Below are 26809 nucleotides of genomic sequence, written 5' to 3'. Positions count from 1 at the left end.
AGTGCTAAATACATAATATTTACTTTTAAGTAATTATATATACTTAAAGTTATATATTTAAAAAAAAGAGAGAGGGAATATTCGCATATTTGTACTACATATCTGTGTATAAGATAAGCTTATATGTGTCTTTATTATATCACACACACACTTAAGTGTTAATTCTATACTTTAATAAAATAACTGAAGAGGTATATATATACATACACACTTAAGTGTTAATTTTATACTTTAATAAGATAACTGAAGAGGCATATTCTTTTCAAGTTTATGTCTTTGTGTGTTTTACGGAGGTATAAGAGCTTTAGTATATATAAACGTATGTATGTGTAAACCATAAATAGTAAAACTATATTTATAAATAGTAATAAATAATATTCTTCCTTATATATATCTAGATACATAAAATAAAGCCTAAAAAAATTATAAAAGATCTTTACCATATAATAAAAAAATATTTATCGTAAGTATCATTCTTTCCCTGCAGGATAAGATAATTTTCAGCCACAAGTAAATCACTTCTTTCAAGGAGAAGGTGCAGCCGAAGTACAACCACAACCACAACCACATGTTTATGGACACTATGCAGCTGAACTTGAATTTGATAATCCAGGTTATCCAGTTGATGGGAATGTTGACATGGATTTTGAGTTGTTTCGGGGGATGGTAATTGGAGAAGGCTCTAACAGTGAGATGGAAGAATCGAGGAATCTTTACCAAATGGTTGGTGGAGATAGTAACTATAATGAAAATTCGGATGACGAGTAGTGTACCGGCTATCCTCCAACTTGAATCTTACATTTGGGACAATGTAAGATCTTAAGTGTGGGAGAGGTAACATCTTTTTGTACTCCTTCTCTGGTTTAAAGTATATTTTGAAGTCGCTAGATGCTAGTTTCTTTTTGTTTGTTTGGTGTTGGTCGATGCTTGGGAAAAAAAATATGGACTGTATAGAGAAGGATTAAAGGGAATTTTGTTTTGTTTTTGTCCTGACTATTTCATAGAAAGCCTATAAGCAGTCCATAAGCTAGTTGCAAATAATCGAATAGTGCATATGTTAATGTACTAATGCATGTTTTGCTAATATAATGATGCATATTATTATTACTTCTTATCCAGATATGAATGCTAAGCAAGTTTGGTTGGCTTCCTATGGATTTGATTGTGAAATTGTTGTTCAAAATTTCTTACTGAGCGAAATAGTTTCCTGCTGGGCGCGAGCTGCTATAAGTTTATCATATAATTGAAGATTCTTCCTCTATTGAAACATGTTCGAACTCATTTATGAGATTTATTTTCTTATAAGAATGTTTAGTGGAAATGAATCCTCACAGAATGCTTACTGATCTAAGCTCTATGAAAGTCATTTGACGTGCTGTAAAATTGCTAAATCAAGTATGGTTCAAACAAGGAGTACTTTTTTTATTGCTACAGGCACAGTCATATCTATAACTATGTTTATACAGATCAAAGTGGAAAAATCAAGTCTTTTTACAAGGGTATGGATCATCAGGCATATAAAATTTTGTGGTAAAATATGTTGTTAATCAATAATAATAATAATAATAATAATAATAATAATAATAATAATAATAAAAAGAGAAAAGTGTCTTAAGCATATTTGAATGGTTCTTAGGAAACGTGAATTTTTCTTCAAGATACAGTGCCATTCAGCTTATTATCTTGGGAATATATGAAGGACTTCTGCATTGTGTTAAAAGTATAGTAAACTTGCTCAAAATCATTCAACTTGTAAGTTTCTTTATCCCTAGTTCAAATGCAAATATATGATCAATAAGATGTTGAATGACTCTAATCATACTTGATCTACTGTTTGGTTATTGTCTTATCTTCTGTTTAAATGTTTAGATGCCATTTCTATTTTTGATATTTTCTCAGATACATGGTTACATTTTGGCACTCCATCCGTAATATTAATATTCTGTTGAAGCACCATTGTTAGATATGTTTTAATACAATAATGAAAAGATCTGACAACTCTCTTTTTGAAAAAATCAAGACACAGTTAGACAAGCATATGAGAAATAAGCAAAGAATGAAGTATCACTACTACTTTAAAAAAAATTTCGGGAGTAGTTCCTAAACTTTTGAATTATTGTTCTATCATCCTTGTATACAGTTTAGCAGTAAAGTACTGAAGACTCAAATTTCAATGAGTTCAATTTCATCATTTAAAGTGTAGAAAATCACTAGAACTTGCTCTGTTTTGTCTATCAAGGTGAAATTCTAAATTGCACTGATCTAGAAAATGAATTAGGCCTTCTTCAAATCCCATATAACCAAACACCATAGTCACTAAAAAATTAAAAACCTCAGTATCCCCTTTGAGCCTGAAACAACTTTTCTTGTTTTAAAAACAAACCTATTCCTATATAAGATGTCACTAAATTTTCTAGTCATACATTGTAGAAATTCACACAAAGAAATGACAAGTGTGTATATTTTTGCTCATATACCCAAAGTACTCAAATGATTATAAATTTCACCTGAAAAAGTTATTGAAGTATAGAGAAATAGAATATTATTCCTCAAAAAAAAGAAGGGGAGTAAAGTACATGTATATATTTATGAACAAATAGATGTGCAACAAAATTCCATCAACTTATGAGGTAGAACATTTTAGAAAAAGGAATATTATTCCTAAAAAAAAAAAGAAGTATCACGTAAGAATGATGAACAACTCATACACCTTTTCAGTTGCCAAGAAAAGCAAATTAGTCACTATAAATATATATTCAATATCCTACCAAAGCCATGAACCTACATTACAAGCCAATAAAAGTCCTAAAAGATTCTATGATTAGTGCTAGTTTATATTAGTGGAGATTTACAAATAGGGAAAGCCTATGGTTGTGTTATATACACTATTTTATGATTGTCTTGAATGAAGTTAATTGAAAAGTATCAGTATGTAAAAGTTGATCTTATGCAGGATGAAAGATACATAAATAAGAAAGTAAAGTACACTCCAGAAGATTTATTAAAATAGCAAGTGATGACGAATTTTTTTTGCAAAATTCAAAGAAACCTATACTAACTGTTCGACTTGATTTCTTTTCTATGAGGGAGGAACTCAGAAAATTTTCTCGAGGACGATGTAAATGCTTAGTGTGGGGGAATTTGATAGGAAGAAAATAACATGCATACATAAGTATTACTTTTAATTTAAATAGTAATGTTTATATTTTAATTGCAGGAAAAACCATAAAAAGGTACAAAATAATAATAATAATAATAATAATAATAAAAAAAAAAAAAAATCAATCAAGAAGAAAAGAAAGAAGAAAAAATCCAAAAAAGAAATCATACAAAAAGCTTGAATGTGATTTCAAGCTTAGCTTGCAAGCCCGTGACCATCAAATGCAAAAGAAAAGAAATTAAAAATTTGCAAATCAGATGAAAACATGATTTACCAAAAGCTCTCAAGTGAAGCTATAAAATGAGACTTGGAGCTAGTTGGCAGGGGTGTGGAAGGAGGAGTAGAAACTTTATATATCTTACTTTCTAATTATAAGTGTTCGATATCAATTTCTTCAGTTATTCAGTGTAGGAAATTAGTCTAGTTCCCATTTTTAATTAAATAGTGGGAATTATTCTCCTTGAATATTTCTATCTATTTTCTTATTTAATGGGCAAGAATATTTTCGTTGTCAGTACTAACTCCATTATGGAGTAACTTTTCTTGTGTTGGGAGAATGATAGATCTTAATATTTCTATATAATAGTGGATATTATTCCTCAATTTCACATACTTGAGCCGAAGCTTTTCATTTAAATTTTATCTTCTTTATAGTTAGGTGTTATTTAGTTTGTTAATATCTATCTATCTATCTTGTACTATACATTAACTTCTTACTAATTCTGTAATTGAAAGAGGCAACTAATTCTGTAATTGAAAGAGGCGGAAGAAGTAACATAGTAAATTTTGGTATTGATAGATGTTAACTTTTATTTTGTGACATCTAGCTCTTATATGTTAAAATTAACTCTACACTTATTTGTAATCGAAATAGGCGAATATTGTAGTAATCAATTATAACAAGTAGGGTAACCAAAAGGGACCTACTAAAAAGAGCATGTTTTAGTTCAAGTATATATTTTTGGTTATTTAATATTACCATTTTAACGATTAATTCGTATAACCGAGAGGAGTGCAATTAATTGTTCAATAATAGTACTAATATATAAATGTAATCGTGAGAGGCATTTGCACATTTTTGAGAAATAGAAATTGAAGAATAATAATTCTACTGTATAATAGAAATATTATGTTAAGTCAATATCCCAACGCCTTTTATTATATTTGTGAAAAGTAAAATATTTTCTACGCTCTATTCATGCATTTTTAGTTAGTTAATTTACAACTCAACTCTTTCTGAGCAAAAGAGCCTTTCTTAGGCATAGGAACTGGTTAAATTAGGCTCCAGCCAAGAACTGGTTAAATAGGTTACCCTCGACATAGGCAAAAGAGCTTCGACCAAGTCAGCTCCAAACTATAAGTCTTCGAGATACTCAGCCGCCGAGCCAAACCTCCCGCTCGATCATTGCCATATAACGACTCACAATCGAGGTTTCTATCAAACCGTCGAAAACCGAGGCAAACACAATTCCAAAAAGTCCTTAACGAGGGAAAAATAAAGCCTATATAAGAGGTCGTACTGACCCAATGCGTAAGAGCCACTATCGCCAGCCTATATAAGAGGTCGTACTGACCCAATGCGTAAGAGCTACTGTCGCCAGCCCATACAAAAGGTCGTACTGACCCAATGCGTAAGAGCCCAAGGGCCATCCTTAAATTCAAAAACCTGAGGGTCGAACGAGCTCAAGTCGGTACCTGACTTGGAGACTGAACCCAAAACAGTTAACTAAATATGCCTAGGAGCAAAAGCATAAGAGCTCAAACGCCGGCTTATACTAAAAGTTCGTACCGACCAAATGCGTAAGAGCCTACGGTCCAGCCCAATGAGCCTCAGGACCACACCTTGAATCTAAAGATTCCTTTTAACTTGAAGACCAGCTCATCTGGGTAAAATCAAGGCAATAGGAAATACATGAAAAATAAAACCGTGAGGCTACCTTTTATACACATATGTGAGGGAATACAAGCTTCGTTTGCAAAGTTCTCTAAAAGCACTCTACGCAAAACAAGGAAACGCCTAATTTAACCTACGTCCCCCTCGGGGACTATGGTTCGTCGGCCTCTTTCTCGCCATCTTAGGCATCAGACAGAAGGAACATAGCATCATATTCTTCCGCCTTCACCTGCTTTATCTCTTCTGAGAGATCGAAGCCCCTGGCATGAATTTCCTTGAGGGTTTCCCTCCGAGATTTACACCTCACGTACTCTTTGTTCCTACTCTCCTGGTCAAGAGCCCTCCTTAGCTCAGGACGAGCATCGACAACATCCTTCTTAGCCAATATCTAGGTGTCCACCCGAGCCTTTAGCCCATCGCGCTCGAACTTGGCTTGACCAATTTCGTTCCTAAGGCATTCCAGGTCCTCCGTCTTTTTCTGCAGCTAAAGTAAACGAAACATTAGCCTCCGAGGATAGAAGAAGAAACGCACACTCTTTTGAAACAGAAGTTACCTGTTCCTCGAGGTAGCTTTCGTAGTTCAGACTGTGACTCACCTCATACCGCAAGTGTGCCAACTCATCTTCCCTTTCATCGCAAAGAAACTTGAGGGATTTCTCCCCATCTACAGCTTTTCGCAATCTGGCCTCATGACTAAGCAACTCAAATTTGAGCTTATTAAAAGCATGTGGAAGAGAAACGTGGTAAGAAAAATTACAAAATTATAAAACCAGTACGAATGGCCAAAACCTGCCTCTGAGTAAAGCTACTGAGCTTCCTCGAAAGTTGAGCGTATATCTACTAGTTTGGCTCCATCTACCCCGGTAGAATCGCCCCGATTTGGGATACGATTGCCCAATATAAGCGTCCATTGGCGTCGAACATCCCTCGAAGTGCCTTCGACGGGAGAAGAAGTCGTCGGCAGAGAACCCTCGTTCCTCAAAATACCTTTGACGGTAAAGGAAATGGCAGCAAAGGAGGGACCATTTTTCAATAGCCAGAGACCTCGGGTGCCGCAGGTTTGGCCGATACGCCCTCTCCGAGACTTTGGGCTGGACTCGTCTTGCTACAATCACTGTCATCCTACAAAGGCCTTTTCTACTTATTGTTATTATCATCATCCCTCGGTCCTAAAGGCGGAGGTCTTTCTCCCTCTCCTAGAGGGCACGACCTTGCTTTAATGGACTCCCCAATGCCTACGATGACAGAGTTAGTATGCAGAAAGAAAAAGTGCCCTTCCGAGAAAAAAAGGGGAAGGGAACAAATCACATAACACGTACTGTGGTGTTTTGCCTCTGACCTATCCTTGGATAAAGCTTGCCACTTACACTCATTGTAGGCCAAGTGGGTTGCCAACTTCCGAGCCCAATCCAGCAGATGAGTTACCTCGCGTGATATCCATAAAGTTGCTACAGAAAAGGAAAGGAAGGCGCATTTACAGAGCCTGCCTTCACCGTAGGCAAAACTACGAAGGCACGAGTGTACCACTTGCGTGTAAAATTCCATTCCTCAAGAAATGGCAGAAACTCCACAGGGATAATATCGACAGATCTCCGTCTTCTTTGTCGTCAACGACAAAAGGCGTGGTGAATCGGCATCGCAGGGTTAGCTGACCTCGATGGTAAAAGGGTCGGTACATCCTGATGAGATGAGTAAGAGTGAATTCAAGACTTGCTTCTTCCGCAAAGAACCTCATCATCAACACTATCCGCCAAAATGACGGGTGAATCTTCGCCAAGGTAACCTGGTGCTTTTGACAGAAGTCGAGCACAACCTTATCACGGAGGCCCAGCATAAAGAGGTACCTGTACACGTTCAAAAACCCATCGGCATGGTCCATGATGTTCTCCTCCGAGGAAGGTACCCGTAATACTACCTTTTCATGCCATCCATAGTCCTTCCTCGCCGACTCAAGGTGCTCCTCTCCTATTAAAGAAATAAACTTCGAGGCATACTCCCAATGACCTCGAACGTTGGGTGTCTTTTCTGACAAAAGATCCCCCCTCGAAACAAAATGCCCATAGGCAAATTCCCTTCTCCTTGCCGAACGGACCCTGACATAGCAGCCATGACTGTGGTAAAGGAGAACTCTATAAAAGAGGATAAATATTCAGAATAGTGGAATCTTCAAAAGGGCAAAGACAACCCTATATATGGAAAAAGTGGCGATGACCCTCATGCCTCAAAGGCTGATTAAAAATACAGGCTAAAACTTTTATCACTTTGGGAAGATGTGCCGACGGGATCGCCGCGATCATTTCGTAACCATGTCATACATTTGATGCCGCCATACGACATTTTGGGGTCAGAGACCCCTGCATCAACCAGCCTTCGAGATGGTACCTGATCTCAAGGGCCCTCGTCAAAAAAGAAGAAAGGCTCTAAGGAGTCGTCAATATCATTGTAGGCCTTGAGATAGTACCCGATCTCGAGGACTTTTGTCAAAAAAGAAGAAAGTCTCTAAGGAGCCATCAATATCATTATAGGCCTCGAGATGGTACCCGATCTCGAGGACCTTCGTCAAAAAAGAAGAAAGGCTCTAAGGAGCCATCAATATCATTGCAGGCCTCGAGATGGTACCCGATCTCGAGGACCTTCGCCAAAAAGAAGATAGGCTCCAGAAAGCCATTGGCATCATTACAAGTCTCGAGATGGTACCCGATCTCGAGGACCTTCTCCAAAAAGAAGATAGGCTCCAAGAAGCCATTGGCATCATTACAAGTCTCGAGATAGTAACCGATCTCGAGGACTTTCGCCAAAAAGAAAAAGATAGGCTCCAGGAAGCCATTGGCATCATTACAAGTATCGAGATGGTACCCGATCTCGAGGACCTTTGCCAAAAAGAAGATAGGCTCCAGAAAGCCATGGACATCATTACAAGTCCCGAGATGGTACCCGATCTCGAGGACCTCCACCAAGAAGAAGATAGGCTCCAGGAAGCCAATGACATCACTACACGTCCCGAGATGGTACCCGATCTTGAGGGCCTCTCTTAAAAAGAGGATAAGCTCCAAACCTACTCATATAGGCTTGGACTCGAGGTATCATCTAAACCCGGGTAAGCCCTCATCCGGGATCTATTTGCAATGTCTTAAGGCTATTGTCATTCCCCAACCTCGGGAGGCGCGACCGGTGCTCAATCGAGTAAACCCAACTGAGCAAGCCTTATCAAACACTTCCTACCCAACTCGATACGAATAAGGAAATCATGCTTTCATTCATTTGTTTAGACGAGGAAAGATAGTGCATTGTACAAGGTTAGTTAATTTTAAATCACAACATTAATCCGTAATTAAGTTCCCAAGATTACATACAATTACACTTTAGAAAAATGAGAATTTGAATTGCATCATAGTTCGTAGACCCATCCAACGCCCGTACATAACCCACACATATGTCTACGGAGCCTCTAAGGATACCCAAGACAGTGATAACAACGTTGGCGACAAGGCCCCGACTATACCTCAAAATAGACATCTATAACAAAAGGCATATCATAAAACCCCTTGAAGGAGGAAAGGGCTCACCAAGAGTTTGAGAAGAGGATGCTCCGCTACACACGATCGACACTATCCGCTATGGAGCCACCTACATTCATTTAAAAATGTAGCGCCCCCGGCAAAAGGGATGTTAGTACCATGGAATACTACTAGTATGTATAACTAAACACCATCTACTTAGAAAGAACTTTCATACAAGAATAAGAAATCACAAGTATAACTCAATACTTTAAACGATCACCACATTATCAAATAAAAGAATCATACAACTTTCATGTCATTTTCCCATAGCTTTTAGTTTGGGGCATTTCACACTATTCATTATTTGTTCGCAGTACCACCGCTATCTTGAGCGGAGTCCGATCTCGACCCGATCGGCTAGGTTGCCTCATTAGAGACATATGCTTCAATCACAATCTCATTTTCCTTCTTTTTCGGAATTCATTCACAATACCTTTCCAATACCACCGCTATCTTGAGCGGAGTCTGATCTCGACCCGATCGGCTAGGTCGCCTCATCAAGGCATTGTTCCCTTCTCATAAATCAATTCATTTCACATATATCATTTTATAGGCACTTGGGGCCACGACTTATCAAATCATTCTTGGCACTAGGCCGCATTTTACATCGTTCCCAATTTTCAATATTAACTTTGCCAGTTAGGACAGTAGGTGCACACAAGAGCAATTTAAATTGTAAACATAGATAAGATTTCACGTAGATAGCACAATATATTCAGCTGCAATCTCAATTTAAGGTCTAAAAATTTCCAATACATAATTCATACCTTTGCCCCTTTCAAGCTGTCAAGATAGCACGTTGATTGTGTTGGGACACATTTTTCACACACATAAGGTTACAACACCAACTCATGTAAAACAACAGGCAATGCAACAATCCAACTTTAATCTTGCCATGCCCACACAATCACCGATGAAGTTCAATTTCTAAAAGACGGAGTTTTAGCCATACATACCTCAACCGAGCTTTCCTTAATCCTATAACGTTTTGGAATGTTCGCACCTCAATCTATTTAAGCAATATAGCACAATATAACTCATAAGCAAGAAAAGATCATAATCTAAGCTCTCTTGAGCATTTTACCGAGCAATTAGTGTTCATTAAGGCCTTAGGGATCTTTTTATGCAAGATTACACTAGCCCATTACCCATGCCCCCTCTTATATAATTCCTCATACTCTTCAAGAACACATGCATGCAATGCAAACCTCCTTATCCCCATGAATTACCTCACTAATGACCCTTTGTAGCTATGTGTAAAAATGAGAGCTGAGGTGATGAAGCCTTACCTCTTGGAATGAAGGTTTAGGTCCCTCACTTGATTATCTTCAATGATTCAACAAGGATTTTTGGATCAATACTGATGAAAGTCATTTCCCCTCTCTAAGACCCTCTCTCTCTCTCTGTAATAGCATAAAAAAACAAGCTCAAATAAGCTATTACACCGTATATAACGATAGGGGGTCGGGTTTAAAATTATGAAAATTGGAGCCCCGAGTCGGATCTGCGATCGCAAAGCTGACATGCAATCCGCATAATGGACAGCAAAAATGCTCCCCAAGACCTGAACACACTGCCTGGGTATGTGGCAGAAATGTGGTCCTCATACCCGTTCTACGGTCGCATAATGCACTACAGAACTGCCCCTCACAAAATCCCAAGGGAAATATGCGATGACTATGCGGTTCCCATATCGGTTATGCGATCGCATACTTGATCGCATAGTTGACCTCAAATTTGACCAACACACTGACTCACTTTGCGGCGATTATGCGGTCCGCATACCTGATATGCGACCGCATTCTCGACCACAGAATCACATTTTCTGGAAAACATTATTTCTTGACTTTTTATAGCATAGATCAGTCCAAAAAGATCCTAACCACGGCTCGCAAGCTCGCCGCGAAGAATTTTACGCATCTCTAACACATGATCCTAATTGCCACTATGAGCTTTTGGGTTTAGGGTGGAAATTTTTCACAGTGCCTCACAGCTATCTACATTGAGTTCGAAACAAGTTTCCAGGTAGCCCGAGCTTGAGCAAACCCCCACTCGAGGACTGCTCCCGAAAGCCTAAAGGCTATCTTTATTCTCAGGCATCTGAGCAAACCCCCCATCAACGACTATCGCGGGGTCTAAAAGGCTAAGTCTCGTACTGAAAGTTCGAAGCCCTACTCTCATTCAACTCGAAGTCGGGGATCACGACGACCCGAGTTTATCAAAACAATCCGGGCTCGGTCCAAGGAACGGCAAAGGGTTCTACAGGGAATCGTGTTAAACAATCAAGAGCCAGAAGAAACACTTGCACCCGGGCTCGATATTTGCACCAATTGGTAGAGTCATGCATTCAGATTCTTCACAAATGCAGATAAAAATAACTATAGCATAAATCAGAGACAAATTGAAGAAACATCTTTGTATTCATAAGCACATGATTACAAAAGTCCACGAATGGTCCTTACATATGATTACAAAAGCCCACGAAGGGTCCTTACAAAGAAACAAAGAAGCAAACAAAAAAGGTCAATATATAATAAAAGCTAAGAGTCTAATCTATCCTCGGGGGTGCATCCTCGGCGGCAGTATCTTCGAGCACCACCTCCTCGGGGGCCTCGTCTCGATCTTCCAAAACGGCATCTTCAAGGGAGAAGATGGAGAAGAGGAAAGTGATGCAGAAGAAGCAGAAAAGGATGAAGAAATGGCTGGGTAAAAAATCTGGCTAGTATGGATTTCACCAGCACTACTATTGTGAAGCCACTTCTCGAGATGTTACATCGGTGCGGGATGCAACAGTTAGTAGATAGTACCACCTCACAACACGGAAAGCAAAAGGAGTGAGGCGCTGCACCGGGTAGTTAGGAGAGATGAGTAGAAGTTCATAGTCCTCATATCTTCTAATGCGAGGATAATTTGAGATTTCTCTCTCATCACATTGGGTCAACAACAACAATAACAACAACAATAACAACAAATCAGTACAATCTTGCTCGGTAAGGGAAAGCCCCGGAAAAAGGCCATGGCATGACTGGTGAGAACGCCTCCATGTAACTTTAAGGCCACGGGCCTCAAGCATGGGAAATACCAATGGATGAGGATGAAGAGAAGGAGGGGGTGAAAGGCTGTTAAAAAACATTTGAATGAAGAGTTGGTTCAAGAAGGCCTCCATTTATAGAAAGGGTGGCAGCGTAACCGATTGCGCCATCAATGTCTTTGAAAGATGTACCGGCAGGCACAACTAATGCATTTTTAGGAGCTGGACCGGCTGCGGTATTATCGCTTTGGAGAATAAAAATCGGCAGTACATTGAATGATTCTGGAAAGATGAACCGACGGGACTCCTCGGTTATCGTAAAGGCTTACGTCATAAGTATGACATCATCGTGGGAAGTTCGAACAGATGGATATCAAAGTCGTTTCTTATCATTCCACTCTAAGAAACACGAGGACTATCTATATACGGTAAAATCAGAGGGTCCAATTTTCCGACATTACGATGCCTCGTTAGCACGTTTTAAAAGGCTCGAGGCTATGGTCGAGATTCATCCCCGAGGGGCTATCGACGACCGATCTCGGGGCAGCATAGATCAGCGATTATGGTAAAAAAGTAGGAAGTTCCCAAAGCGCGTAGCTAGAGCCGACAAAGTCTGTCAGGCTAGTCTAAGCCTGTACCATAGCATTAAAAGGTTGTACCAGCCCCATATCTTTGTAATAAATGCATTTGTACTATGTTGGGATTCCCCCTCATATATAAAGGGGATCCTTGCTATTTTGTAGACATTTGATGCTCAATATTGAATATACAAGAACATTCTCTCTACTCTCTAATACATTCTCTTGATCTCATTGCTTCTATTTATTGCTTATATTCATTGTATTCTATTTATTGTTCGTCATATATTGCTTGTCATTGATCATAAAAAGCCATCATTTTAGCTCTCATAACTGTTAGTCCTCCCTCGATTGCCCTAAGCAGGCCTCTAAACACGACCTCGAGGCCTCATATACGGTAGCTCAAGGCCCCGACCTCCAGCCGTTCGATTTGATTATCACATCGTCTCTAAACTATAATCTTGCTCTTTAATCTTTTACTTAGCATCCATTGCTCAACAACTAGCATAAAAATAGATCACGTATTTTTAGAACCACAAAATCAAATTTAATTATTATTACCATTTTCACGGTAAACATTACTTATAATACTACTCACTTTTTAACACACCTTATACACCTTACTATCATGGCCATATGGTACCTTGTATGGTACTAGTCCATAAATATCGAGTATTTCAGCTCGGGCCAAATTTTATCCCAAAATGTCAAACTTCGACGAAATTTATTTTCTTCGATTTGCTTACCCTTTCATCTTCACGAATTTACTCATTACCTGTTTGAAATAGAATGACTTATAATCTTAAAATAATCGCATTCCCGAACTTATGTCGATTAACTTACGATGAAATTCTAATGTACAAAAATGCGGGGTATAATATCTCATTTCCGAACATTCATCAATTTACTTATGGCGTACTTTCACATACGAAAATATGGGTTGTAACAATTTCCTAGTTAAATTTTTAGTTTCTTCTAGATCTATAACTATCACGGGTTGCCAAAAAAAAAACAGAAAAGAACCCCTCTTTCCTTGTGCCCAAAGATCTAACATGATAGGCAACGGAAAAGAAAGAATAAGGGTAGTGGTTGATCTCACTACTAACCTCTTAAACACAATCAATGAGGTTTCTAAAGTAGAAGGCGAAGATATAATTCCTAACGCCTCTCCTAGGCGAGGTGGGTTGCCCCTCCCTCACAACAGTATCACAACGTCCTGCGGTAAAGGAGCTTCCGCGTCCACAATGGAAGAGGCACCACCAGTAGTGAAAAACTACTTGAGGCGTGGCTGACAAACACGCTGACCAACATCCTCGACTAGCCCACCTAGGAGGCAGCTAGAGAAAACACAAGGACTTGCATTGCACCGACAATGGCCGAGCAACACGACCCTCTCCCTCTAGTAACAGTATCAGTCATAATGTTAATAATGTAGGTGACGACACCCTCACAGCCATTCTGAGAAAGATGGAAGAAATGGAAAATGAAAACAAAATACTTCGGGACCAAATGAGAGAGCACCAAGAAAGAGTTGACAAAATACCGGGTGCCCCAAAACTCTTGCCGAAAATAGATGCTGGCCGGTTTGTTGAACAACCCTACAGTGATGAAGTTGCCCCGTATGCCATACCTAAGACCTTTAAGATGCCGCCTTATCTGAAGATATACGACGGTACGACCGACTCCGAGGATCATGTGACTCATTACGTCACTGCGGTAAAGGGCAATGATCTCGCCAAAGAACAAGTATCCTCCATCTTGTTGAAAAAGTTCGACGAGACCCTCACTAGAGGAGCATTAACTTGGTACTCACAACTGCCCGCGCACTCCATCGAAACATTCAAAGAGTTGGACGACAAGTTTGTAACGGGCCATGCTGGGGCCAAAAAGGCGGAGGCAAGAGTCAACGATATATTTTCCATCAAACAATCGCCCGGAGAAGGATTTGAGGGACTTCCTCGCTCGTTTCAACTGAGTAAGGATGACCTTACCAAATGTATTAGAAGGCATGACTGTAGCAGCTTTCCAAAACGGGCTGAACAGGAATGGCTCGAGGGCGACCAAAAAATTATTAAGTTGGATTATGAAATACCCTCCAACCACATGGGATGAAATACAAAACGCTTATTGTGCTGAGTTCCGTGCTGACGAAGACGACCTGAACGGGCCAACCCATCGGTTGACCTCCGTACAAGACGAATCTAGGAAGGATCAAAGAAACGATGCCAAGAGGGATCTTACTGCTCCACGACCTAATCGAGAAATGCATTAGCCGTATATCAAAAGCGCCATCATGCCCCTCTCCCACCACGAATAGGGCCCATCTAGGCTAAGGACAGGGACTCACCAGAACGAGATAGGTATGCCCCCTTTATTATCCGCTCATAATTTTTGTGCGTCGCTTTCAGAAATAGTGTACGCATTGGAGAAGCTCGGACCAAAAGTGAAGTGGCCACAAAAGATGAGGTCAGACCCAAGCACCAGAAAGTCAAACTCCCTCTGTGAGTTCCGCCAAGAGCAAGGTCACAAAACTGAGGATTGCATCGCTCTAAGGCAAGAGGTCATAAACATGGTTCACCAAGGACACCTGAAAGAATTGCTGAGCGATAGATGGAGGACCAACTTTGCCCGAGGACGTGAACAACACCAGGGACCGCCGAAACCACGTTCACCATCCCGCACTATTCAAATGATCATCGGAGATGGCAATGATGCATCGATCAACAATGTAAAATTCACCATAACCCACAAACTTAAATGGTCGATCACTTATGAACGGTATGACGAACTCGAAGAAAATATCATCTTCGATAAGTCGGATACCCATGGTTTGGTTTTCCTTCACTATGGTGCCCTTGTTATCACTTTACGAATATTAGATACAAATGTAAGATGCATTATGGTGGACGATAGGAGCGGCGCGTGCACTATCCACCCACGAGTACTTGCGCAGATGAAACTCGAGGATAAGATAGTGCCACACTACATCTCGCTAACAGGTTTTAACAATGCAGTTGAACGAATATCTGGAGAAATCACACTCTCCGTCCTGGCTGGCAGCGTCACTCTGGAAACCACATTCCACATCATGGATCAGAATACAGTGTACAACGCCATAATATGACAACCCTGGATACACGCCATGATGGCCATCCCCTCCAGCTTATACCAAGTTATCAAATTTCCAACCCTGTGGGGAATATTTAGCATACGAGGAGAACAACGCACATCTCGAGAATACTACCGCATCGCCCTAGATTGTACAACTACCCAACAAATGAAAGGAAAAGAAAAAGAGACATAGCAATTAGCAGGGTCGAGGTCGAGCTGTGATGAAAGGGAGGACGTCATCAGAGATCCCGAAATGGTAGAGGCCGCGGGATCAAACGTAGAAAACCTCTATCCCGTCCAACTTGATGATAATGACCATAACAAAAAAGCCTGCATCGGTAGCAAGCTTTAGGAACCAGGTAAATTCCGTTAATTCTTAACTGCTAACACATAATTGTTTGCTTTTTCCTATGCAGACATGCTAGGTATCCCAAAGGATATTTCCACACACAAGTTAAACGTCGACCCGTTCCACCCCCCCGGTGAGACAGGTTAGGCGGAAGTTCAATTCTACAATAAATGATGCAGTCCACGAGGAGGTCAAAAATTTATTAGAAAATGGTTCTATCAGGGAATCAAAATACCCCCAATGGGTGGCCAATATGATCATGGTGAAAAAGAAGAACGGAAAGTGGTGGATGTGCATAGACTTTATAGATTTAAACAAAGCATGCCCCAAAGATTAATTCCCCCTACCTCATTCGACCAGCTCATTGACGCAGTAGCCGGGAATGAATTACTGAGCTTCTTAGATGCCTACTCGGGTTACAATTAGATCCTCATGGAAGAGGATGACCAAGAGAAGACTACCTTCATCACTTACCAAGGAACATACTACTACAGATTCATGCCTTTCAGACTGAAAAATGTGGGGGCGACATACCAAAGGTTGGTCACCAAAATGTTCAAATTTCAACTCGGCAAGACCATGGAAGTCTCATAGATGATATGTTGGTTAAGTCCAAAAGGAAAGAAGATCACATCGACCACCTGAAAGAAGCCTTCGATATACTCATGCGATACGAAATGAAGCTAAATCCTGAAAAGTATGTGTTCGCCGTAACCTCAGGAAAATTCTTGGGCTTCCAAGTATCACAAAAAGGTATCGAGGTCAAACCTGACCAAATCAAAGCAATAGAAGGGATACCAGAGCACTTAACCAGCAAAAAAAGGTTTAGAGACTGACTGGCCGTATCACCACCCTGTCGAGATTCATCTCGTGATCATCCGATAGATGCCACAAGTTCTTTGGCGTACTCAAGAAGGAAAACGACCTCTAGTAGACTTCCGAGTGCGTCGAAGCCTTGAAAGAGTTAAAAGCTTACCTATCATCACCGCCACTACTTTTTAAAGTGGAGCTTGGGGAACGCCTCCTCGTCTACCTCGCTGTATCTGAAGTGGCGGTGAGTGAGGTCCTGATCCGAGAAGATAAAGGTACACAATCTCCCATCTATTACATTAACAAAACCTTAATTGATGCCGAGACGAGGTACCCCCCACCTCAAAAAATTGGGCCTGGCCTTGGTCGTAGCTTCACGAAAGCTTATACCCTACTTTTAGTGCCACCCTATCTCAGTAGTCACAACTTTCGCCCTGAGAAGCATTTTGTATAAGCTCGAGCTATCGAGAAGGGTAGCCAAGTGGGCCATAGAATTAAGTGAGCATGATATCACATATCAACCGCGAACGGCGAAAAAATCACAAGTCCTTGCCGAATTCGTCCCCGACTTCAGCACAAATATAATGCCCGAAGTCAAAAAAGAAATCACCCACGCTTCACAAACACAAGATCTATGGATTTTGTACACCGATGGTGCTTCTAATGCGTCAGGATCCGGACTGGACTTGTGCTCAAAGTCCCAACAGGCGAAGTGATTTGCCAGTCCATAAGGTGCCCGGACATGACTAACAACGAGGCCGAGTATGAGGCCGTGATTGCAGGATTAAGGCTAGCACTTAAGTACGGGGCGAGACGGGTCATCCTACGCTGCGACTCGCAACTCGTTGTCAACCAAGTCATAGGGACTTTCCAGATCAAAGAGCAAAGGTTACAAAAACACCAGGCCGAGATCTGCAAACTACTGCCCAAGTTGATGAATGCCAACTCAACCAGATCCCTCGAGCACAAAACATCGAAGCAGATGGCCTTGCCAAATTAGCGGCAGCCACTAAAAGCATAACCGAGGAAGGAAACATGGTCACCTCATCGATCGATCGATCGATCGATGATCAGATCGAGGTAAGGACTATAAATCTAACTTGGGACTGGCACAACCATATTGTTGCATACTTGTAGGATGGCATACTCCCAGATGATAAAAAAGAAACCAAGAAGTTTTGGATGCAAGTGGCCAGGTACAACATCATCCACAACGACCTATACAAGAGGACATATGGAGGTCCCCTAGCAAAATGCTTAGGTCCAAGTCAAATGCGACACGTCCTAGAAGAAGTCCACGAAGGCCACTACGGGGCTCATTCCGGCAATCAAGCTCTGGTTAGATGTCTCATACGAGTAGGTTACTACTGGCCCACCATGAAAAAAGAGGCCGCTGACTTCGTGAAAAAAATGCGAGCAATGCCAAAAATATGCCCCAATGATCCACCAAGCGGGCAAGAACCTCCACTCGGTCATCTCTTTATAGCCTTTCATCAAGTGGGGAATGGATATTGTCGGCCCTAGAGCCGTCAAAACGGGCTTGGCCCTTGAGTTCAACCCAACCCAACCCGCTATTTGGGTAGGGCTAGGTTGGAATTTTTTTAGCCCATGTAACATTGAGGCTTATAATCCCGGCCCAAGTCAGCTCGCTAGCCCTTGAGGATTGACCGAGGCTGGGCCTGGGCCGGCCCATGGGCCAAAAATAATTTAATTCAAATTTAAATATTTAAAAAAGTAAAAACTAAAAAAATATTAATTATAATCCCTATTTTCCAACCTTAGATTACTCATTTAGCCTTCCATATCAACTAGAATTTTTATTTTTGACATGCATGTAGTGTGACAAGATTAGTTCTTCTTTTCCTTAATTAACAATGAACTAGAAAAGTTTTAAGTGACCAATAATAATTTTTTTCAAAAGAAAATATTACTTTAAGTGACCAATAATCAGTTTGGTTACTTTAATATATTATTAATTATTAAATTTCTCTTCAATATAGAAAAAAGTCAAGTTTTAAAACCCAAAGAAAATTGACAACACTAGCAAATTTCAAGAATTTTAAAACTTTTATGTACTATAATGATGAAATCAACAAATAATGTTAAACCTAAATTAAAAAAACCTTAACATATAAACTTATTGAAGCAATTCCTGAACCTAAGGAAAGTAAAAGAAAAGTACTAAAAAAATATTCATGTAAGGTTAAATAAAGAAGAGCTAGAGATATAGAGAATTTACATTTCAATTACGATATTCCTTGTCAAATATCAAGATTCTTGTACACTCTAAATAAACAAAAGTTGTTCATATGATTAAGGGATTATGTCACGAAAAAAAATCTAAAGATTTGAAAAAATATTTTTTCTAAAAAAATTGAAGGGACAACCCGCCCTAGTCCGCGACCCTCTTAGGGCTGGGTTGGGTTAGCCATTTTAAGGTCCATATAGATGGAGGGCCGGCCCGTCCTAGCCCACCAAATTTTAAAGCCCACGAGGCTTTTAAATTTCCTCAATTGTTTGCCGCTTCGGCCTCCCCAAAGAGATCAGTTGCTACAACGGACCCCACTTTATCAGAAAAAGGTCGCCGAATTTTTTGAGAAATGGCATATCAAAAGAATACTGTCCACACCGTACCACCTCGCGGGAAACGGACAAGCGGAATCCTCCAATAAATCAATACTGAATATCATGAAGAAAAGCTTGAGGATGCCAAGGGACTATAGACAGAGCTATTACCAGAAGTGCTTTGGGCCTACCTCACAACACCAAAGACGAGCAAAGAAGAGATGCCTTACTCATTAGTCTATGAGACTGATGCGGTAATACCAGTCAAAGTCGGAGAGCCAGTTTGAGATACTCCCATGATAGCTGTCCGAGAAACGATAAAAACAGAAGGCAAGAGCTCGACGAAGCCGAAAAATGGAGAGATATGGCCTACATAAGGATGATCGCCCAAAAACAACATGCAGAATGCTATTACGACAAAAAGGCTAAGGTCAGACTGCTCAAAGTCGGGGACTACGTGCTCAAAACCAAAACACAAGCAAGCAAAGGCCCGCAGAAAGGCAAACTGGGAACAAATTGGGACGGCCCATACAAAATCACGGCAACAACAAACAAAGGTCATTCCAACTAGAAACAAAGGAAGGAAAAACCGCTACCAAACAACTAGAATGCCGCCCACCTCAAGTACTTCAACTTTTAAGAAAGAGCGTTCTCCACGTTGTACTCTTTTTCCCTCACTTGAGTTTTGCCCCGATTGGATTTTCTCGAGGAGGTTTTAATGAGGCGACAAGGAGGACACTTCAAGTTGAAGTGCGAACGGATGGGGACACAGGATGATTAGTTCATTGCCCAACCTCTCAATACTTCTCCAAGTGGATCAATGAAGGGACTAGATAGACATATAGACTGGGACTGGAATGCTAGCCTAGAAATCATGTAAATTTCTTCAAGTGTATGATCAAAATGGAAGTGCATGAAGTTTGCCCATACTTTCGCCAGAGCAACATTGCCTCAATACCTAATCGGCCTCCGGACATAACAAAACAAAAGTGACATTTGACCTCATTCGAATTAACTAAATTGACATTCGACCTCGCTCGAATTAACTCACAATCTACCTTGCTCGAATTAAATCACATTTGACCTCGTTTGAATTAATTAAAGTGACATTCGACCTTGCTCGAATTAACTCACATTCGACCTCGCTCGAATTAAATCACATTCGACCTCGCTCGAATTAAATCACATTCGACATTGTTTGAATTAATTAAAGTGACATTTGACCTCGTTCAAATTAATTAATGTGACATTCGACCTCGCTCGAATTAACTCACATTCAACCTCATTCGAATTAATTATGACATTCAACCTCGCTCGAATTAACTCACATTCAACCTCATTCGAATTAACTCACATTCGACCTCACTCAAATTAACTCACATTCAACCCTGTTCGAATTAACTGCCAGGACCAAATCCAAATTTTTACGATTGAAGCGACCAACCGGCAAACAAAAAGAAGAAGCATACAAGCCTGAACAGAAAGAAAAGAATCAGATACAAAATAGCGAAAATGACATTTCATACTTCAAATATATTTCGTACAAAAGCTAAAGCAAATGCCAGCAAAAATATATACAAAGTTTGCAAGCAAAAAAAAAACTACTCGTCGCCTAACCCAACAGTGCCATATCCACCTGTATCTCCGCCTTTACCATTAGAATATTCATCCTTATACCAGGTGTCCTGCTCTATCTAATCCATGCCTTCATCCTCTTCACCATCACCGGCCTCTAGTATAGTAGGGTCATAACCACAAGCAATCCGAGCTGCACGCGCCTTAGTGTGAGCATCCTCGAAGTCGGCCGTAGAAACCTTTCCCGCCGTCATCAACTCTCTAAATATATCTAGTTAGGCCTCGACGTGAATCCACTTCTCATACAAAATCCCGCGGAATATCGGGGAAAGCAGAAGTGTGAGAAGAGGACGGCTGGGCCAATAATTTTGCCTTCTCAGCCTCGAGGACGAAGACTTGGTAACAAAGGCTCGAGACCTCTTTTCTAGCTCCCCTATACGCTTCTCGAGCCGCTCTTCTCTGATTTTAGCCATATCCAAATCATTTGCCCGCTCAAATCAAAGGACACGGATTGCGGCCTCCAAAACCTCCATTTTCGTCGAAGCCGCCAGCCGGGCCAACTCAGCCTTCTCTAAGTCCACTGCCTTCTCGGCGAGCTCACCACTCATAGCCTCTGCCTTGACTAGACTCTCTTCGAGCTCGTGCTGCAACGAAATTACTTGGGCGTGGAGATCGGTACATTGGGCCACGAGCCCTTTGCTCACCTCGAGCTCTTCTTCTTTCTCTTTTAGGGCCCCTTCGAGGTTGTTGCACTTGCCGATGACTCTCATCAACTCGTCATCTTTCTTTTTAAGCTTAGCCCAGACGGCCTGAAAGTTTCCACTCTTGCCAAACCGCTAGCAAATCTCGCAATTCTCGTAACTGTATTCACGATAATTTCGCTTATCTTATTAAAAATGGTCCTGCGCCTCTCCTCTCGGCGGGCACTCTCGATTTCCAAAATAATGGTCTCAAGAGGGGAAAAGAGGAGAAAACCAAAGTCAAACGAAGAAATAAAAGTGAAGTACAAGGCACAAAAGTTAAAAGGTCGGAAAAAGTTACCGTGAGGGCGAGGCCGGCTATACCTGATGACAGAGCAACATCGTCCAGTTTTTCAAGAGCTCGGCCCTCTATATGGAAGGGGTACACATAGAAGGCGCATTACCCATGTCAGTGTATTTGCACCACGTCATGCCTTACGAGAACTAGGTCTATATGAGTGAAAATTTAGAATTTAGCCCTAAACTCAGCGAGGGCCACCTCTTTCATCAACGACTCCGAGATTTCGGGGTTCATCTTCAGGTATCTTCGAGAAGTCAGATCTAGCCTTCTTACTACAGGAAATTATTTCCTCCATCGTAGGGAAGATATCATCCTCAGCAACAATGGAAACCCCATCGTCATGGGGAGGTATGCGCACTGCCAAGGGAACAGGGTCAGGTACCCTCCCAGAACTGGAAGTCACGTTAACCATCTTTGTTTATAAGTAAAGAAGGTGTAAACACAGAAACAAAATCGAAAGGGTAGGAATTCTGAGTGAAGAAGGTATGAAGATACAATGTTTAGGTTGCAAAGAATGAGGCAAAGGACTTTCTATCCCTATTTATAAGACTCTAGGCATCAATAACGAGAAAGCAAATCATCGTTTCCCAGCTCAGGAAGCGAAACGGCAGAGGCATAGGAAACGACACAAGGTATCGAAAAAATGCATAATAATGGCGCATTATGGCATGTCGTCATTTTGAAGCGACGTGACCCTAGGTTGCTGTTGTAAGCACGTGATTTTTGCCCAATATGAGAATTACTCCCAAAAAATTCAAAAATAAAATGATTTTTCTTTGGTGTGCAATTTTGTGATATTTTGAATAATTATTTGTATTTGTCTGTGCGTGTTTATTTGCTAAATTAATAAAAATACAAAAATATGTCGCATTTTGCATGTAGGATTTAATTCTACAATTGTTAGTAATTAAATTTGTTTTACAAAAATTAAAAATTACAAAAATAGGCATCGTTTGCATTTTTAGCATTTAATGTCCAAATATACAATTTTATGCTTAATTATTACTTAATTGTGCGTTAATTGTTATTGGGAGTTAATTTGCGCTTTTATAACTTAATTTAATTCTTAATAATAGTTTAAGTATTTTTATAATTTAGTTTTAGAGAAATAAAAGAAGAAAGAGAGCGAAAATATAAAGAAAGTCGGAATTGGGCCTCTTCTTCGATTTCAAGCCACAGGCCCAAAAAATGGCCCAATCTTCCCTACGACCCAGTCCATTTCGAACTGGGTCGACCCAGTCCATAACCCAAAAGACCCAAACCCCTTTGTCTTACATTTTACAAAACAAAACAAAAATTAAAAGACAAGAAACCCTAAAACTAAGGAAAACCATCCGCCCCCCTTCCCTTGGCTTCTTCTTCTCCATCTCCAAAATAGTGAGCTGCCATGGCTGCCCAGCAGCCACACCCCCCCGACGCCGGAGTCACCACCCAAACCAGTCCGGCAGTAGCCTCACGACCAGCGAAAAAAAAACCTTCACCAACCCACGTCCAAACGCCATAGTCCCCGGGAAACCACCTGCGTCCACCATCCATCACCTTCCCCATCCATCGCGACTTCATCTTCGTCGTTCAACGTCAAGCTCGAGTTCGAGCTCGACGTCTGCCCTCACCCTCGTCGTCAACCACCATCCATGCCATAACAATCAACGACCAGTGATGGCCCAGACAGTCCGCCATGGATGCAGTCACTGCCCCGACGTCGCCACTGCCCAAACGACCTCCGTTATTGTTTCGTCCTCGGCTGCTCGTTTCTGCTTTGGGCTGCTAGTGTTGCCTCGTCAACAACCAAGCTCCGAGCTGCTGCTGCCGAGTTGATGCCTCACCTTCATCTTCCTCACGCAAGCACCAAACACACCCCCAGCTGCTACTGTCCCGTCCAGCTTCTTCAGTTACTTCTCAATCGCGTTCGTCATTGTTGGTTCGAGCTTTGGTCGAGGCTCGTCAAGTTCGTTGTTGGTTTAGTCGTTTGTTCGTCATTTCGATCCGGTTAGTAGTTTCTGAGTCTTATTTTGTCCGTATTTTGTTTTGATATTTTCGAATCTAAAATCGGCAAATGTTTGTTTTGTTTATCGTTTGAATTAATTTTTAGTTCATGTTCATGTGTTGTTTGTTAAATTAATTTTTCAGATTTCAAATGAAAGATTAATTAGTTATTTTTCATATTCATTTCATGTTTGTATTATTGTTAAGTAAGAATTTGTTAGTTTGATGTTTGTTAGATTCAAATTGAAATTTAATTAACTATTTCTTCAATTTGTTTCATGTGTTTATGTATTGTTAGAAATTGTTAATATTGTTAAGTTCAAGTTTAAGTTCATAATTGTTTCTTCGTCGATCTTGTTATTTGTCTAAAGAATTTAGTTGTGTTAGAGAAATATGTTGGTTTAATCGTTTAAATCCATCATGTTTGTTGTTCAAAATAGATTCAATTCATGTTCATACTTTGTTTGATTGTTCTTGAATTGTTGGTTGTAATGTTGTTAGAATTGATTTTAAGTTCAATATGATTGAAGTTAGAAATCTAAATATACTTGTTTGTTGTTGTTGTTAAATCCGAAAATAGGTTTGTTGTTGCTAAAAATATTGTTCAATCAAATTTTAGTTGTTCTTGGTTGTTCAATTTGTGTTCATATGATTTGTGGTTGAAATCATGTTCATGTGATTTGTTATTGAAATGTTGAAGAAATCATGTTCATGAAATTTGTTGTTTGAACATTGTTAGAAATTAATCATATTGCCTATATTTTGGTTAAGTTTGATTAATTGATGTGTTATAGCTGATGGGTAGTTTGGTAATTTGTAGTACGTTCAGGGGTAATTTGGTAATTTTCAGTAAGGTCGGAGGGGTAGTTTAAGAATTGTACATTTTGTAATTGTTTATATGAAGCATGAGGGACAAAATAAAATGGGGTGGGTTGTGATATGGTTATTTAACATAAAGGGGGACAAGACAAAATTTAGTGGGGGAATCTTGCATTATTTTATGTTAGGCATGGGGGACAAAATATAATGGGGTGGTGTGATATGTTTATTTAATGTAATGGGGATGAGTGAGAAGATAATGAGTTGGGTAGAGAAAAAGTATGGATTTTAATTAATTGAAAGGTTTATGGGATGAGTTATATATATGAAGTCTTGAAATCAGATTTAAGGAGAGAGACAAGAAAAAATACACACGAATCTGAGAAAAAAAGAGAGAAGAAAAAAGGGCTGAACATTTAAGAGAAAGAAAAATTCCGAAAAATATTTAAGCTTTCAAAAATAAAAATAAAAACTAAAAAATCTTTTGCTTTCTTTCTTTGTTTGAAATTAGTATTAATGGTTGTTGTTTCATTCAAAGCTTAAAGCTTTTGTTTTTGGGATTACTACTCCACCGGTCTGTTACTGGGTTGTTACTGTTGCTGGGCAGTTGTTGCTGTTGTACTGTTATTACTGCTGCTGATTCTCATCTTCATTTTCTTTTGCTTCCAATATCAGGTACATATCTGTAAATTCATGTCACGAAAAGCTTCAACATGACAAATTAATGAAGTTCGGGAATTATAATTCTGTTTTTCATTCGTTCAAGTTCATTAGTTAAAAATTTGGTTTTTGTTTCAGTTGATTAATATAGTAGTACGTTTGGCGTAATGAATATAAGGTAATTGTTACCTCTTAAAGTTCGTTTAAGTGTTGTAATAATATCATCTATTTCGGAATTTTCATTAAGTGAAGTCATGATTGAAATATCAAGGTAGGGAACATGGTATAAAATGGGCCATTAATTACATCCCGTAATATTGTTAGCTAAATGTAAAGTAGAATGGAAGTATCAAGAAATTACATTATTAGTATATCTTGTAAAAATCTGATTTTGGTTTAGATTGATATAAGTTGCATGTTCATATATGGCATGATGATGAGTATATATATAATCATATGTGGAAGGTGAGTTGATACAGCTCGTTACGAGTTTAGAATATTAGGAATGGTTCAAACGTACAACTATATTGCATGTGATGTAATTTTATTGAATCAATTTGTATAATAGTTCTCTTTCTTATCAACTTGACTCTTATCTTCCATTGCAAACATTAACCAAACCATTGCAACTTTGGACTAAAACAAATACATGAGAAGGACATGAGATTTATAAACGAATCGTGGCATTTTATGTAAAAGATATATAGAAGAAGAGTTCGCCTTAAATGAAACAATGAAGATTCTGCGGAAACTATTAATTTGTTTATCATTTTAAGTTCTTTCCCAATTTTATACACGATTCGATTTATGGACATCCAAATGTTGTATCCACGAAAAAATGTTAGTTTTAGATACATATTGTCTGTTTTCTTTTTCACATCATTAATTCTTTAAAATTTGAGGTATATGATTCATATGTGTAAAACAAGGCTCGCGGTCAACACATAATAACAATTTGTAGAGAACCTTATCAAGAATATTTTTGTGATTAGGGATACGTTCGCGTAACCTGATTATATTTCTAAAAGCAATTCGGATTATGCGTTCGCGCAACTTCGATCGAATATTTAATAAAAGGGATTCCTCGGAGAATATCATTATTAATTTCATAAAAACCCGAGATGTGAGGTTCACTACTTAATTATACAAAAAGGGCGAATGTTCTTGATTTTATTAAAGCATAATTTCGAAAATAATTATTTTAATAAAAATATTATCTATATTATTGTGTACACGTGCGCGTGACACAACTCTGCATGTTTTTTTAAATATATAATTTATAACACGAATATACGTACGCGTGATTCGATTCAAAGAAGGGTCTTTAAATCTAAATAGAAGCGGTAACAATAAAATCATGCAATAAAAATGTATTTTACAAATCAAAATAATCAAGCCGAATATAACAGTTGAGCGACCGTGCTAGAACCACGGAACTCGGGAATGCCTAACACCTTCTCCCGGGTTAACAGAATTCCTTATCCGGATTTCTGGTGCGCAGACTGTTAAATAGACAGAGTCATATTCTCCTCGATTCAGGGATTAAAACCGGTGACTTGGGACGCCTTAAAATTCCCAGGTGGCGACTCTGAAACAAACAAACAAATCCCGTTTCGACTGTCCTTTAATTGGAGAAAACTCCCTACGCACCCTCGCGGGCGCGGAAAAAG

The 26809-nt window shown here is 39.6% G+C and overlaps 1 protein-coding gene and 1 long non-coding RNA gene across 2 annotated transcripts; both read left to right on the top strand.

The window, feature by feature from the left end:
* Positions 1-435: 435 nt before the first annotated feature.
* LOC138886434 (uncharacterized) lies at positions 436-1425 on the top strand. The gene is made up of 2 exons (XR_011405166.1): positions 436-834; positions 1120-1425. It is a non-coding gene; the product is annotated as an uncharacterized lncRNA (long non-coding RNA).
* Positions 1426-13690: 12265 nt separating this feature from the next.
* Positions 13691-15347, top strand: LOC138886073 (uncharacterized). The gene is made up of 2 exons (XM_070167101.1): positions 13691-14198; positions 14632-15347. Exons 1-2 carry the CDS (start codon positions 13691-13693, stop codon positions 15345-15347), a joined length of 1224 nt encoding a protein of 407 aa, XP_070023202.1.
* The last annotated feature ends 11462 nt before the right edge of the window (positions 15348-26809 follow it).

Source organism: Nicotiana sylvestris, chromosome 2, assembly GCF_000393655.2.
Source record: "Nicotiana sylvestris chromosome 2, ASM39365v2, whole genome shotgun sequence".
Classification (NCBI taxonomy): domain Eukaryota; kingdom Viridiplantae; phylum Streptophyta; class Magnoliopsida; order Solanales; family Solanaceae; genus Nicotiana; species Nicotiana sylvestris.
The sequence above is the reverse complement of the archived record's forward strand: the minus strand, read 5'-3'. Positions and strand labels throughout refer to the sequence as shown.

What these genes read in the sequence shown, in the direction of transcription:
- LOC138886073 (XM_070167101.1), top strand. Translation starts at nt 13,691, where the DNA reads ATGGAAGAAATGGAAAATGAAAACAAAATACTTCGGGACCAAATGAGA. An exon ending in TCCTCGCTCGTTTCAACTGA is followed by an intron (nt 14,199 to 14,631) that starts GTAAGGATGACC and finishes CGTCGCTTTCAG; the next exon opens with AAATAGTGTACGCATTGGAG.